Below are 14,730 nucleotides of genomic sequence, written 5' to 3' on the forward strand. Positions count from 1 at the left end.
TAAACGTCATCATTCTAATAATTGATAAAACAATAGCTTACATAGAAGCTTTAACTAAATAATGTAAATAGGATTTAAATTTTAAGTGTTTAACAAATAATAAAGCATAGAGTAAATACGTAGAAGAGACGGAAGAAAACTACAATTATAGGCCTAATACTTATATGTTCAATGTACCGTAAAAGGTTTTAATAAATATTGTATTATATTCTAGTATTGACACAAAAGCCTCGTATAATTCTTTCCTTCTTTTCCTACACAACAGTGTTGTCAGATATAAAACATCTAAATTAATAGATCATTTGCGTGCTTGGTCCAATCCTCCGTATGGCGCGAGCGCGAGCGTTCAGTGGTGTAGCGTAGCAGTAGCCATCCAGCCATCCCATGCGGTGTTGCCACTTCGAACGCCACGGCCTGTAGTTAAAGGTGGCCGTGCTATCACACCCTTTCATGAGCTTAAGACAATCACAGTGTTGTCGTCATCAAGGGAGCAGCTATAAAAGTAAATTTTTTTGTGATTTCACAACTTTTCTTGGCTATTCTTAACAATGATTCAAACAGGGCTCAGTCAACATTTATTCAGATTATCTGTACTCTTTAAATTCAGAAATATTGGGGAGGTATTCTACCCCTTTGATCATTTCTCCCTTGAAATTTTTTCCGGTTTTTACAATAGTCCCAAACTAGGTGAGTATGAAAGGTTTTAGACCTACTGAAGTTAATTTTTTGTTTCAGGAATCTTACGAGCGGGCAAAATTGATTCTCAAAAATCACCAGAAGGAACACAAATTGCTTGCAGAAGCACTTTTGAAATATGAAACCCTTGACGCAGATGACATCAAAGCGATAATGTCAGGGAAAAAAGAACCTGAGAAGGATTTAGCCTCCAGGAAGGAACCACAGAAGAAAGAACCGACTAGTACAACATCATGAACTAGAAAACCACTAATTTTTGTTCTCTTTCAGTTAAATATGTTGAAGCTTTTTTTCGTTTTATTTTGCAACTGATAAGTTGGAACATTGCATTTGAATAGCTTTGCCTTAACATTTGTTGTTTGTATAATGTACTTATTATATTATGAATGCAAAGTTGTTGAAATTTCAGGTTGTGTTTTGAAATGCAGGTCCTTATCTTTGATATTATATGCCTCTGTAATTTTTTTTTATATGTTAAGAATTTTCACTTCTCTACTCACGCACATTTACGGCCATAGCTTGACTTTTCTAGGGTCTTGATGATTTAACTGTACATGCCTTTTCTATGATAGCCATTATAAAATTAACATTTTTTTATAAATTTAAGTGAACGTGTCTCATTACCAAATGTAAATCACAAATTATTATGTAGAAAACCAGAGGGATGTAACACATTAAAGTGGTACCTGTATTTCTTTGGCTTTGGGTTCTTGTATCACTGAAATTTGATTTAGTAAATACAACTAAAACTCATGGGGAATCATTATATTGTTGTTGTAAAAGTTACAATAGTTGTTGTAAAAGTTACAATATTTCTTTTTCTTGTTTCTTTGTTCTTTTTCTTACTATTTTGTTTCAATACTCATGTTAAGTTTGATTAGAAGTTTTCAACTAGGTATTGATTTTTTAGAATTCAAGGTCCCGCTAAACTGAACTTTATAAATTTTAACATACCATTTGTTGAAGGGGTTTTGTTAAAAAATTTGTCTGGAGTTCAAAGTTCACAACAAAAAAGCTGGGGTGCTCATTTTTTTTGTGAAATATAAAATCTAGGTATTTTTTAATTAATTTTTAAAATTTTAAGCATGATGTTATATAAAATACAGTATCGTAATTTTGTTGGACACAAACGTTAAGACTTCGTCAAGTGAAATAATTACGTGAATTCAAATTTTATTTAAGTAAACACAATGAGTCAGCAATGTTGATGTCAAAAATATAGGGAATTGCAGTTACGTTTTGTTGTTTTTAACACCATAACCTTTTTCAGTATTATATTATGTGAACTGTGCAAGGGTTCTGTACTTTACTAAATTAACACATTTATTTATTTTTAAACTCTTCTTAAAACACTCATCATCCAATCATCCTTTGTCTTACTATTACTGTGGCTATTCCAAGCAATCGGGTTATTCACACATCGTCCAGTTCAAATCAGCTCAGGTTAGCCTGATTCTATTATGTTTCTTCCGTTTACTATATGAAAAAGCAAACATTTATCAATCAATTTAAACTCAGCGAACTTCAGATCACACTGTGCCTTCTGTTGCACCGTTGACATTGACTGGCGACTGGCCATATATATGAGTCACAACAGCTGTCTTTTTGTGCACCTTTTTTTCTTGCTACACACAAAACGAAACTTAGTAGTATTTCAACTCAAATTTGACAGTTAAATTGTTTAGTTATCTTGAATAGTTATCTAAAAAAACTCCAAGCAATGACCGTTTTAAATCCCACCATTCTTTTTCAGATAAATCCGGTATAATTCATATAAATATTTTTTTATCAAAATTTTACTCCCTTTTAAATATAATTACTGTTCTGCTTTTTCATAAAATGTTATCACTCATTGTTTTGGCATTTTTAACCAAACCAAATTACCAACGACTCTAGTCTGTGATATTCCTTTGTAACACTAAAACTAGATTGTAAAATTTTTCAATTCACAATTATAATTTTAGAAAATCTCACAGTTTTACGCTTTGGTATGTACATGTATAGCTAACTAAATACTAGGTAAATTTACATAAAAGATAGGTCAGTATTCAATTAGGGGGTATGGTTCTTGAATTTAGAAACGGTTAAGTTTTTTTGAACATTTTATTCATAGGTTTATAAGTGAATTTATGATCTTAATATAAAAAATGTTAAAGTACAACTTAATTATTTAAACATAATAAAATGCAACGTAATGACTGATTTAAATGCCACATTGATGGACATGTAAATGCTTTAACAAATAACACAACATAATATAATATATATCATTTTACATAATAGCTACACGAGTGTTTGTTAGTACCATAAGAATCTTTTAGTTTTTAAGTTGTTTTGTTGTCTACCTTGGTTACCTGTTAGTGTTTGAAGATATTTGTTTGTTGTTCACTCAGATGCATAGTTGTTGGCTTTAATATTTTCATAATTGTAACTTTTTATGAGGGCTACAAAAGCCAGCACTATGAACATTCCAGTTTTCAACGTTTACATAATACTAATAAATACTCATTCTCCATTAAGAACATCTAAAAAAACATGTATTTTTTCAAAACAACAGGGTTTGTTTGAAAGAAAATGAGAAATTTCAGTGTACCTATTATTTTTCCCAAAAATGTACATGCTGTAAAAGTTATGAAAATAAACAATTGTTGTATATAATTAAGTGAATCATTTCTTCATATGGATCCAGATGTTTCCTAAGCACATCATCAACCCTAATTCCTTTAAGTTTTAACCAACAAACAGGATCCCATGTGGGCTATCTCTCCCGTAGGCCTACATACTGTATTTGATATCTTGTAAAACATCTAGTCCGGGTTAGACCAATCATTTTGCCAGTGGGTGAGAGTTTCCTTACACCCCTGGAAAAATTCATTCACAATCACTTATTCATCCTTGGGGCTTGAAAAGCCAGTAATGTCCTACACTTTAATAAGATATGAGGGAATTGAGAATAATACTGTCAGATAATGGTAAGGTTTTTTCTCGGTTTTGCATTTATAAACTGATTCTGGGCTGCTTTACAATAATGTAAAATACTTATTGATTTCTTTTGAGAGCTAATTTTATATTTTTTACATTCCCAAAAATGCCTTTTGCACCAACTTAATAGAAATGTATACAACTAAAGTAAAGAAAATCAATTAACAAGTAAAAAATAAGAATGAGTTAAAATAAGAAAACAAGATTCAAGATTCTTTATTTGGTCATTGAACATGAAGTACAGCAATAGACATTGTCAGATTAACAAGTTAGGCTATATGTAAAATAAAAATATTACATATCATGTACATGGTGAATGGACATTTTAAAATTGACTAGATTTAAGTAGGCTATAAACATAAATAAGAACAAATAGATTACTAGACATGAACAATAGAGGCAATGGTAGAAGATATTTGTTAAAACAATAAACACTGTAACTCCTACAGTATACAATACACGATAACGACTAACACACACACACACAGTTGACTGTGTTACACTTGTATTGTCTTGTAAGAGAAGCAGTATTCAGATGAGGAAAAAGAACCAATACCATGACCATGATCCTTAAGCCTAACTAAAAATAAATAGGTATCCTAACATATCATATGGCATATTGTGAGTTCCTCACCTCAAGGTGTTACCAGACACCAACTAAGTGGAAAATCTCTAATAAAGTGAAATAGAATGAGCCCAGCAGGCATATAGGAGTGCAGCAGAAACAGGCATCGGCAGACCATTTCCCCAGAAAACTCCTTATAAGCGAAGTGCAGAAGAGCCCTGTCATCAGTTGTCAGTTGGTCACGCCGTAACAAATCAGTCTCTCTCCACACAGTCGGGGCCTCTACAAGCTCTGGTAAGAAGAGCTTCTAAATCTACCTGCTGGTGTAATCCAAGCATTTTAGTCCAAATCCCTGCTAGAGAACTCCAAACAATTTTGTCTGCTTACCCACTAGGGAAATCCACACAGTCTCGTCTGATTAACTGCTATAAAATCCAAGTAGTATAGTCCAAACAGATCAAACAGTCTGCTCCTCTGCTAGAGAGTTCCAAGCAATTCACCCTCCTGTTAGAGTAATCCTAGCCATCCCTATGTGGTGATGATGGGACGCGTTGCAGAAAGTCAACAGTCCCGGAAGGTCAAATAATTTATACCTGTGCCGCTAGGTCAAAAACTACAATCTTTGCAGTGTCTGTAGATCAAAAATCCCAGTAAGTCAAATAGTACAGTCCGAGCTAAAAACGTGGTCTATGTTAAAGCAATTGACTTTTTGGGAATTTGACCTAATGCAACAGCAGTTTTAATATAACGAAATAAGATAAAATATAAGTTCAGTTTCGCTGAGTCAACAGTGCCGGAAGGTCAAAAGTATAATCTGTTAAAACAACGATAGTCCTCTCGACGCATGACTTCAATAATTTCGCGTTTTGGTGTACTTAAAGTTGTGCTAAAATTTTGAAAATTGGCACAGAGCTTCTTGGTTAGTCCTACTCGATGACTATTTTGTTGGAACTTTAAACTATTAACCGATCTAATTAATAAAAATTGATATGTATGGTGAAATAGTTTTAAATCGTGATTTCTAACATGAAAAAGTTAGCTTGCGAGATTTTTGTTTGTTTTTGGGTTAGAGAGGTTTTGTCTGTGGCAAAGTTGTAGCCAAAAGTGTGATGCGTAAAATATATTTTTTTGAATTTTTTACAATCAGTGGTTCAACAGATAACTTGGGTTGAAGAGGACGGCAAATTTAGCATTTCGCAACGCATGGAAAGAACTACATCGTACGATGCGACTGCTGAGTGGACTTTTAATTTACAGTTCTAAGGACAAGAAAAAGATGAATATACAGATCACCAGTACATTCATATTATTTATAAAACATCTTTCTGTATTACCAGCTTACATTTTTCACTTATAAGAATACATCATAAACAGGGTGTTAAAAATAAGCGGGGAGATACTTTACCTAGTAATTCCTTGGGTCAAAATAAACAGAAAATCAAGGATAACATTTTTTCCGAAATCGTTTCGTTAACCAGATATCCACCATTTTGTATTTTTTACATACAAATATTTATCTTTGCACTTTTCCAACCGATGTTTATGAAACTTGGTATGTATGTTAAGGTAGGAGAGACCCATGTTATAAAAAAATATTCATATCGATTCACCCTAAAATTTCAAAATTTAACACTTAACTACAATATAATATACTTTACTACACCACAATATTTACGTACAGTATCACCATAAATCTTTAATAAAATAAAACGTTAACATTTTTAAAATCCAAAGTAAATCAATATAATCTTTCTTTTTTGAAAAAGATATTTTAAAAAAAGGCGATGGTAAAATAACGACAGGCGAGTTTCATTTGATGGATTTAACCAAAACCTTTTCTATTTCACTTATTTTCAGCTGTTAAATTGTTTTAGCGACATCATTAACGTTACTATCATCATCATCGTTTGAGTTTGGGTTTGCGGCATAGTATTTTTATGAATAACACCTAGTACATATTAGTACAGTACTGTACACGCAAAATAATGCAAGGGACCTTAAAAGAAATATTGGCAATGAATTTTTCATAATGGCAGAAAATAATTACAATACAAAGCACTGTGGTGCATAATCAACACAGTAAATCAATGAAAACAGAAAAAAGTTCAAAATCTACACATTTCTTTCTACATCTATTATTTCTTACTTTACGTAACCACCGAAACCACGCTCTCCTCGTGTAAGTATAGATATATTGTGGGAACTACATCTGCCCTAGGTTGAATTAGCATAATAGCGCAAGTTTAAATTAGAACAATTGTATGACTAAAACTAGTAAAAATAATTGATTTGGGAACTGATGACGTTGTTTAGACCTATCAGGAAACTACACTCCTTTACCACGTAAATATCTAACATAGTTTGTACCTCTGTGATTTCGTCTAATCATATTCAGTGATACATTCTTTACATAGTTTGACTTTTTCGTAGGCCTAGTTGTAATATAGCTTATGTCTGGTTTTACATAGGTGTTGTCGCTGGTTATACTACTTGCACATATTCGCGCCTTTTTTAATCCCGCGCTTTCATCGAGTGCGTTGACCTTGACTAGTTATTCCAACTATTGTCATCAGTTTCTTGTTCTGTAACACACATTCTAATCCTGATGTAATCCTCACTACATTTCATAATGATAAGTGAGTGTAAAGTGACTATTTATATCCGGTCGTCATACGCCACGAGACATTCCGTCAGTGAATGGGAGGCCCACACAAGGGTAAAGATCGATAACGCGCTGCATTTGGAATGGAATAAATTGCACAGGTCCTCGAAAAGTACTAAATTCTCGAGTCCCGAAAAAGTCAAGTGCCCAGAATGTCTTATACACATACGGAAATTCAAGTCCTCAAAATATTGCAATAGTGTATTTTCGTATAAATTCTTGAGACCCGAAAAAGTCAAGTCCCCAAAATGTCTTATACACTTACATATATATGAATTTGAACGGATGGTGTTTTTGGCCTCTAGGGACTCAAAACGAAAAATTACATCGGTCCCGGGTCCAGGTGTTGCCATGAGTACTACGGTAATAGCTTATTCCCTATATGCGAAATTCGCTAAAAACCCAATAATTCTATAGAATAACTAGCTGTACCCGCTGGCTTTGCCCCGTTTAACTATTTAATTTTCAAGATGAGCTCGTTCGCATGGCTCAATCACGTCCTGGTTGAAGTTCGTTCGCTACGCTCACTCACCTTTAGGTTGGAGCATAGATAAAACATACTCCCTTAGTCTTGTGTTGGTTAGTCTATGGTTGGAGCTCGTTCGCTGAGCTCACTTGCCTTGGGGTTAACTCGCCTCCAGGTTGAAGTTCGTTCGAAACGCTCACTCAGCTTTTGGTTCCAAATTAGCTGTTGTCATAAATTGTTTAATTGACACAGCTGTTAAGATTCATTAATTCCTTTTAAATATGAAAAATCATAAGGTTAACATGGGAAACTCCAGAGCCACTGGGGCGAAGCTCGAATGCCCTATCATAATAAAAATTACTTAGTTTTCCTATTTAATGCCCAAAGAATCGGTGTATCGAATTTCAGCCTCCTAGGTAAATGGGAAGTGGGAGAATTAGTGATGATGAGTGAGTAAGAGTGAGTGTGTCAGTGAGGGCTTTGACTTTTATAAGTATACATAGCACATTCAACCAACTGTTAGTTAAAACAAATTATATTGGACTAAAACAAATCAATGATTACAAAGAATACTTTAAAAAATAATTTGAACATCCTACTACTGTATTTTACTATGCATATTTAATTGTAAAATTAATTATATTGTACTAAAAGCTAGCTAGAAGCATTGACTTATTGGAGAAGGTTAGCATCGGCTGCTAGACTTTTTAAAAACTAAAACTTAATTTATAAAAACTGGGACACTAATTTTAAATTATGGCTTTGAAATTCTCTAGTTCTCAAAATTGTCTCTTTCAACACAAAACTAAAGAAAATCCATCGTCTGGTTGATTCAGAATCGTGAAAAAACCCCATTTACGTTTTAATAATATATATGATAGTTTGGACAGGTTTCAACCCTTCCGAGGCGTAATACATTTACACAGTTTATATGTAGACTACATTATAAGTCATAAAATAGTTCTACAATTAAATGGATCTCATTTACAAACGTAACCAGAAATTTTCAGATCGTCCACGCCACAAATTTTGACGAAAGGCTTTTCATTACATAAACTATACCTATTTACAGTGTTGACCAAACAGTTGGCAAGAAGCATTAATAGATAAGCTATGTACCAAATATGATAATTTTAGCTCTATTCTAATTATGACAAAACACGAAGTAACTAAAAGCGAGTTTTGTTGGTGTAGTAAGCGTTGCAGGAGGTCTACTTTACACTGAATCGACGTTCACTTTTATTGCTTTTGATCTTCCGGCACTGTTGACTCAGCGAAACTGAACTTGTATTTTACCGTATTTCGTTTTATTAAAACTGCTGTTGCATTAGGTCAAATTCCCAATAAGTCAATTGCTTTAACATAGACCACGTTTTTAGCTCGGACTGTATTATTTGACTTACTGGGACTTTTGATCTACAGAAACTGTAAACATTGTAGTTTTTGACCTAGCGGCACAGGTATAAATTATTTGATCTTCCGGGACTGTTGACTTCCAGCAACATTCCCGTGATGGACGACTGTATCTTAAACTGGTTAAATATTTTTGCCAGAACTCAACTGTATGGATCCTTTAGGACAGCCTTATCAATAATTTTGACAACCCATAATTTTGAATACTTTTTAAGCCAAACTCAATTCGGCGATTCGTTTTTCATTTTCATATTTTGATTTTATTGACATGTTAAAAAAATGCAATATTTCATAAAGAAAACTTGATAACAAAAAATGGATTGGGCATTGAGTTCATCTTAAAAAGTAATTTGAAATCATGGGTAACATCCCCTTCATACTTATAATAGTTTATCACATTTGAAAATGGCGTATCCAAGATGGCGGCCAAAAAAATTACATCCAAGTAAAAATAGGTCGACAATGACTGGTGGTGTACATAATTATCTTTATCTAGTACTATTTTGAGATGATGGTCTTAGTTTGTAAATGCACAATGTTAAAATGGGCTAAAAAAGCCCTCATAACATTGGAATGGATCAAGATTTTTTTACAATTTGTAGCATTATCAGGGTAAAAATCTAGTTCGAAATAATAGGTCACAACCCCACCTTTACATTTGAAAAAGAGATTTTGCATCCATGATGGCATCCGGAAATGACCACCTTGTAAAAATGAAGTAGGGACTTACTACCCAACAATGTTTGGAAGTGGTCTGGGATTGATATTTGAAAAAATGTAGAAAAAAGTTGGTGGGGGGGGGGGACAATAAAAACTGTAGAATGGTTTGGTTGATTTGTAGTGACTACAGTAAGTGTTTTTGTTCTTTCAATGGTCCACGGCTAACGAAAGTCTGAATTACTTCCTGCAGTTTTAATTTTTGTTTCAAACGTTAAAAGGAAACCATTTTACTATAATGATTCATCAAAATGTAACTTTTGTTGTTTTTTACTCAAAATAAAGAATATTTTTTTTACAATTAAAGATTGGTACACTTTTAGTCATCTCCATTGCACATAATCAGCAGTAACATAATGTCCCACTCAGTAACTTTTACTGTTGAACCTAAAAATTATGAACACGCCAAAATGGCATGGGATTAATTTAAAATGAAAGATATGAAAGAGAAATAAGATGCCAATGTTATGGAGGAGTTCAAAATTTGTTTATGTCATCGGACAAACTAAATCCTGTGTGGTTTTTCACAACACATTGACTTGCTTCGCTAGGAGTGCTATGTTAAAAATGACAAACGTTGAACTGGAACTTATCTCAAATTACAAAATGCTACTGATGATTGTGAAGGGGATTAGAATTCATCTATCACAAAGTTTCAATCGTCGCGCTAAAGCTTGTAATCCCTAAATTAGGGATTACGACGTGAGCAAACCAACTGAAGAGTATCTGATATACCAAGAAGCAAATATTAATTCCTTGCTTCCTCCTTGCTAATATAAATTCCTCCTTGCTACCTCGCCTACGGCTCGTGAGTAAGGATTTCTCTCGAGTGAGGCAATTGCTCACTTTGTTCACTAGTTGCACAAATAACTATTTAGATACAAACTACGAGTTTATTGCTCGGGTTTCACTGTCAAATCTGATGGATTATTTAGGTCCCAAAAGATAAAACAAGCTGAAATCAGTTTTTTAGCATCTTAAATAAAAATACCGCATTTACATTTCTTCCTGCGTACACATGCATGATGATATCCTGACATAACTACACTGTACACTAACTTGGCGTCTGAACCCTAGACTATCTAGGGCCGCGGGCCGTCCCTTGCTCACCCACTGTTGACCAGCTGTTTCAATAATTAGTCACCTATATAGTAGCACCTCCACTGCAATTATGAATTTTTTTTTGCGGGACAGAATTTTTATTTTTTCCGGCACGAGCAATAAGTTAAATTTTAAGAAAAATGAAACTTGACCATATTCCGTTAAATCAAGCTTACATTGTTTTAATTTGGTTGACATAATAATTGTATTAAAATTTAATTTACCTACCTATTTTTTATAATACCTAATAATTTTATTCATATTAAAAATATGTCGAGTGGGGGGGGGGGGGGGGGGTAAATAATCTATATTTGATATTGTTTTATCTATAAACCAACCCCCATGTCTACCGGGAATTGAGTGATTCACGTCCGCTCTGACGAGCGACGATGATTCTGACGTGGTGGTATCGCCATTAGATTAATCAGATATGAAAATGTTATTGATGAAATATTTAAAATCTTCGGTTTATGATGAAATGTTAAAACTACGGTAGGCCCCATATAGGCATATACAGAAATTTAACTTAAAACATAAACCCAACACATGCATATGATTCTGTGATTTTAAATCGACAATTGCCATATCCTTAGAAACATGATGATTATATGATAAATTTTAAGTTTCATTTGACCCGTAGAAAATTTTGTAATTTTGACACTTCAAACCAAATACTACTTTTGCTTGCTTTTACGATTAGTTTTATTCTTCAAAACAATTTAACTCATAACATTAAGTATACTTAATGAAACGTACGGTTTAAACGTGTTTCACATTTACCATAGTCTTAAATGTGATTGGTTAGATCTACTCAATGAAACATATGAATTAGGTTGTGACAAACTAAATCACCTCAACACGTTTTACATGTTTTTACTTCCTAAACTTTATTCCCCTAACAAAATTAGGAAATTGAAATATATGAATCACTATTCCATTTTTGTGTTTGCCGATTTGCAGTGCACGTCTGATTCAATTAAAAATAATTCATACATAACGATATTACAGTTTTTCCCATCCCTGATAAAGTTGAGTTAGAAAACGTTATTAAATTTAATTTAGCTACTGTACGTATAACTTCAATAGTATTAAGAATATGCTAAGAATATGTTAATATAATATGTTATATAATAATATGTTATATATATGTTAATACAATATGTTTTATATATATGTTAAGAATTGTAGCAGTTTACCTACACCCGCGCGCGGTACTCCTGCGGCGGACGTCGGTGTAGCATGGCCTTTTAAGTATGGATCACCGATATAATATAATTGTAATAATAATAATTAATAATTAAGAGTTACTGTGATATTAAGATTTTCCACTGATTTCGTAATGGAGAGTTATATTGCAAAACATGTCATGATGCAAAAGAATCGATTTTGAAATTAGAAAATAACCTAATATTGCGAATTTTAAATACTTATTTTTGACTAATTTAACAACCTAATGTGAGTTACTAAAAATACAAATATTAACAGCTGTTTCAAAGTATTGAAAAATTATCCATGTGGTCATAATGTAAACAAATCTGAGGAGAGAACTTTTAAGGTCACTGAGGCAGAGCCCTGAGGGAATTTACTTAGTTTTATCTCTATGGCTTATCTACAGACGAAGACCTTTCTTTAAACACCAAGCTTCTACGCCCAGCCGTTCTCTCAAAAACCTCATGGGAGGAAATCCAACTTTGATGGAATATCGTGCCCAAACTAATAGAGATTTCAAAAAATGAAAACCACTTTGCAAAACTACAGGTCAGGGCCATTTTGTGACACTTTAATTGTCGAAATTGGTATAAAAATGAGGGAGGAGTTCTGTTTACAAAAATCGGCTTAGCTTATATATATATATATATATATATATATATATATATATATATAGATGAGTTTAGATTTTGTTTTAAGTATACTATTTTTAAGAAAGAGGGTGTAATTATTATCAGCAGTTTATTTTTATATTTAACAATGTGATGTTTTTTATTGATAAGAAATCAATGTGTTTTTAGTTTGAGTTTCTTCTATAGTATATTATTGGTAATAAAGATAGTTCAATTATGCTTATGAGTTTATTTTAGAGGGTTGCAATGTGCTTGTTTTATGATTGATGTAAATGTTAGTAGGTTATTAAAAATTATAGGGTATAATAGACGAGACAATACAACATTTTATACTTTATAACACGTTTTCAATTGTTTAATATATCCCTAAAACTCGTAAACTTTTAAACGTAAGTATTATAAGTGGAATACCAATGTGTGCATTGGATTCAAGAGCAACCCAAATTTGATAACGCACTATATGCTATTTCCGTAGTGATACAACCTTAAGCAGTGTTTAATTTTTCGTGTTTCCCTATTATTCCCCAATTTTCGAAAGCTCATAAAAACAAATAACTGGTACTGAAGTGTTTTTGTACAGTTAAAAAATCAAATAATTCAAATTGAAAATTGATTCAGATAGTTAAATGCATACGAAGAAAATTCAGAATATTTTATATACTAAATACCCCCGCCGCAGCAAACCTGCCGTCTAAGCGAATTTCCATTTGGCCGAATTGATTTTTAATTGATCTATTTAAATAACATTAGGTTTAACGAGTACCTAGGTTTGCTGCTACAAGGAAACTAATAAAGTAGTGTGTTTTTAGTAAAATATTGATAGCTTACTATAAAATAAATAAATTTGCCAAGTTTGATCAAAATATATCCATAAACAAGCAAACTACAACATTTTACAATATTCTCCATAAGAATAACATGGGAATTTTAAATTTACCATTTTTTTAGTTTTCTCCATAATCATTAACCGTACAAAAACACTTTGATATACTGAATTGTTTGTTTTTTTAAGCTCTTTAAGAAGGTTTAGAGAAAAATTGGGAAATTTTGTGTTTTGAGGGTAAGAAGTGAGAAAAACCAATTTTTACCCCATAAAACCCCCCATAAAACCCTGTTCCCATGGTCCGATCATGCTGGATCGCAAACTCATTCAAGTTTATCCCGCCTTACACCTTCAAACCAAATTTTATCAAAATCGGATAAAATTACTCAAGTTATCGTGTTCACGGACACATATATATATATAAATATATATATATATATATATGTATATATATATACATATATAAAAATTTGAACGAATGGTGTTTTTGGCCTCTGGGGACATTAAAATGAAAAAGTAAATCGGTCCCGGGCTTAAGTCTTACCATGAGACCTACGGTAATAGCTACTTCCCTATAGGGAAATTCGCTAAAAACTTTTGCAAAACTTATGACAGCTAGCCTGACCATACTATTGGACCGAAAAGCTCTTGCCGAAATATTTTTGCTGCAACTGAGGTCTCTTACACAAGGTAGGTGTTATCATTTGAGGGACAATTTGTGAAAATAAAATAAATTGAGAAAGTCTTCAAAAAGGATATATAAATAAGATTTTTTTTATTTTGTGGCATTCATGTTCTTTGACAGATTAATTTAAATCAACCCATTGATGTAGTGAATAGCTATGAATAACATTTATACAGACTTCTTTGTAAAGTTAATTTTTGTGATGGTGTTTTTTTGTTGACGAATCTCACATATTATAAAAGACATGCATAATTTATCAGAAATGTATTGTTTTGGAAACATTCCACAAACATGGATTTAAAAAAAGCTATACTTAAAATAATACCAACGGGGATAAAAACTAAACACCGTAATACAACAGCATCAACAGTTAAAATATTTCACTGTTCTTCTAGTGGATGTAAATATTTCGCATGCAACGAGATATTTTTAAACCCTCCAAGATAACAAGAGTAAAGCGTGGCTAGGTGAGGTGGTGGTTGAGTAACAGACCAGTTAACTAGTGAACCCTCCTAGGACAAAAGCCAATTACGTGTTTGGTAGGTGGTTTGTGTTTTGTAGAATCACGCGACCCCCCTTCCCTCTAAAGACATCTGTCTTTCCACAATTATTCCATTTGTCTTTCAGCTCTTGCCCTCTTTTATGTTTGTTTGTTTAATCAGTTTAACTGTCGGGGTATATAGTAGGCGCAACAACCAGAAGGGGAAAGTGTTGAAAAATATCCCCTACAGTGGAGGGGTGTAAGTTATTAAACAAGTTAAATATCAGATTCAATTTTG

At 32.8% G+C, this 14,730-nt stretch overlaps 1 protein-coding gene across 2 annotated transcripts in view; it reads left to right on the forward strand.

The window, feature by feature from the left end:
* Positions 1-3,354, forward strand: part of LOC128998103 (ATP-dependent zinc metalloprotease YME1L-like) — a 54,132-nt gene extending 50,778 nt beyond the window's left edge. For both annotated transcript variants that reach the window (XM_054424098.1, XM_054424099.1), the window contains exon 15: positions 736-3,354. In XM_054424098.1, the coding sequence (XP_054280073.1) occupies positions 736-933 (198 nt within the window). In that variant the 3' untranslated portion in view covers positions 934-3,354. The remainder of the gene's footprint in view (positions 1-735) is intronic.
* The last annotated feature ends 11,376 nt before the right edge of the window (positions 3,355-14,730 follow it).

Source organism: Macrosteles quadrilineatus, unplaced genomic scaffold, assembly GCF_028750875.1.
Source record: "Macrosteles quadrilineatus isolate MER2022 unplaced genomic scaffold, UCM_ALF_1.0 Scaffold_7__1_contigs__length_78375512, whole genome shotgun sequence".
Taxonomy (NCBI): domain Eukaryota; kingdom Metazoa; phylum Arthropoda; class Insecta; order Hemiptera; family Cicadellidae; genus Macrosteles; species Macrosteles quadrilineatus.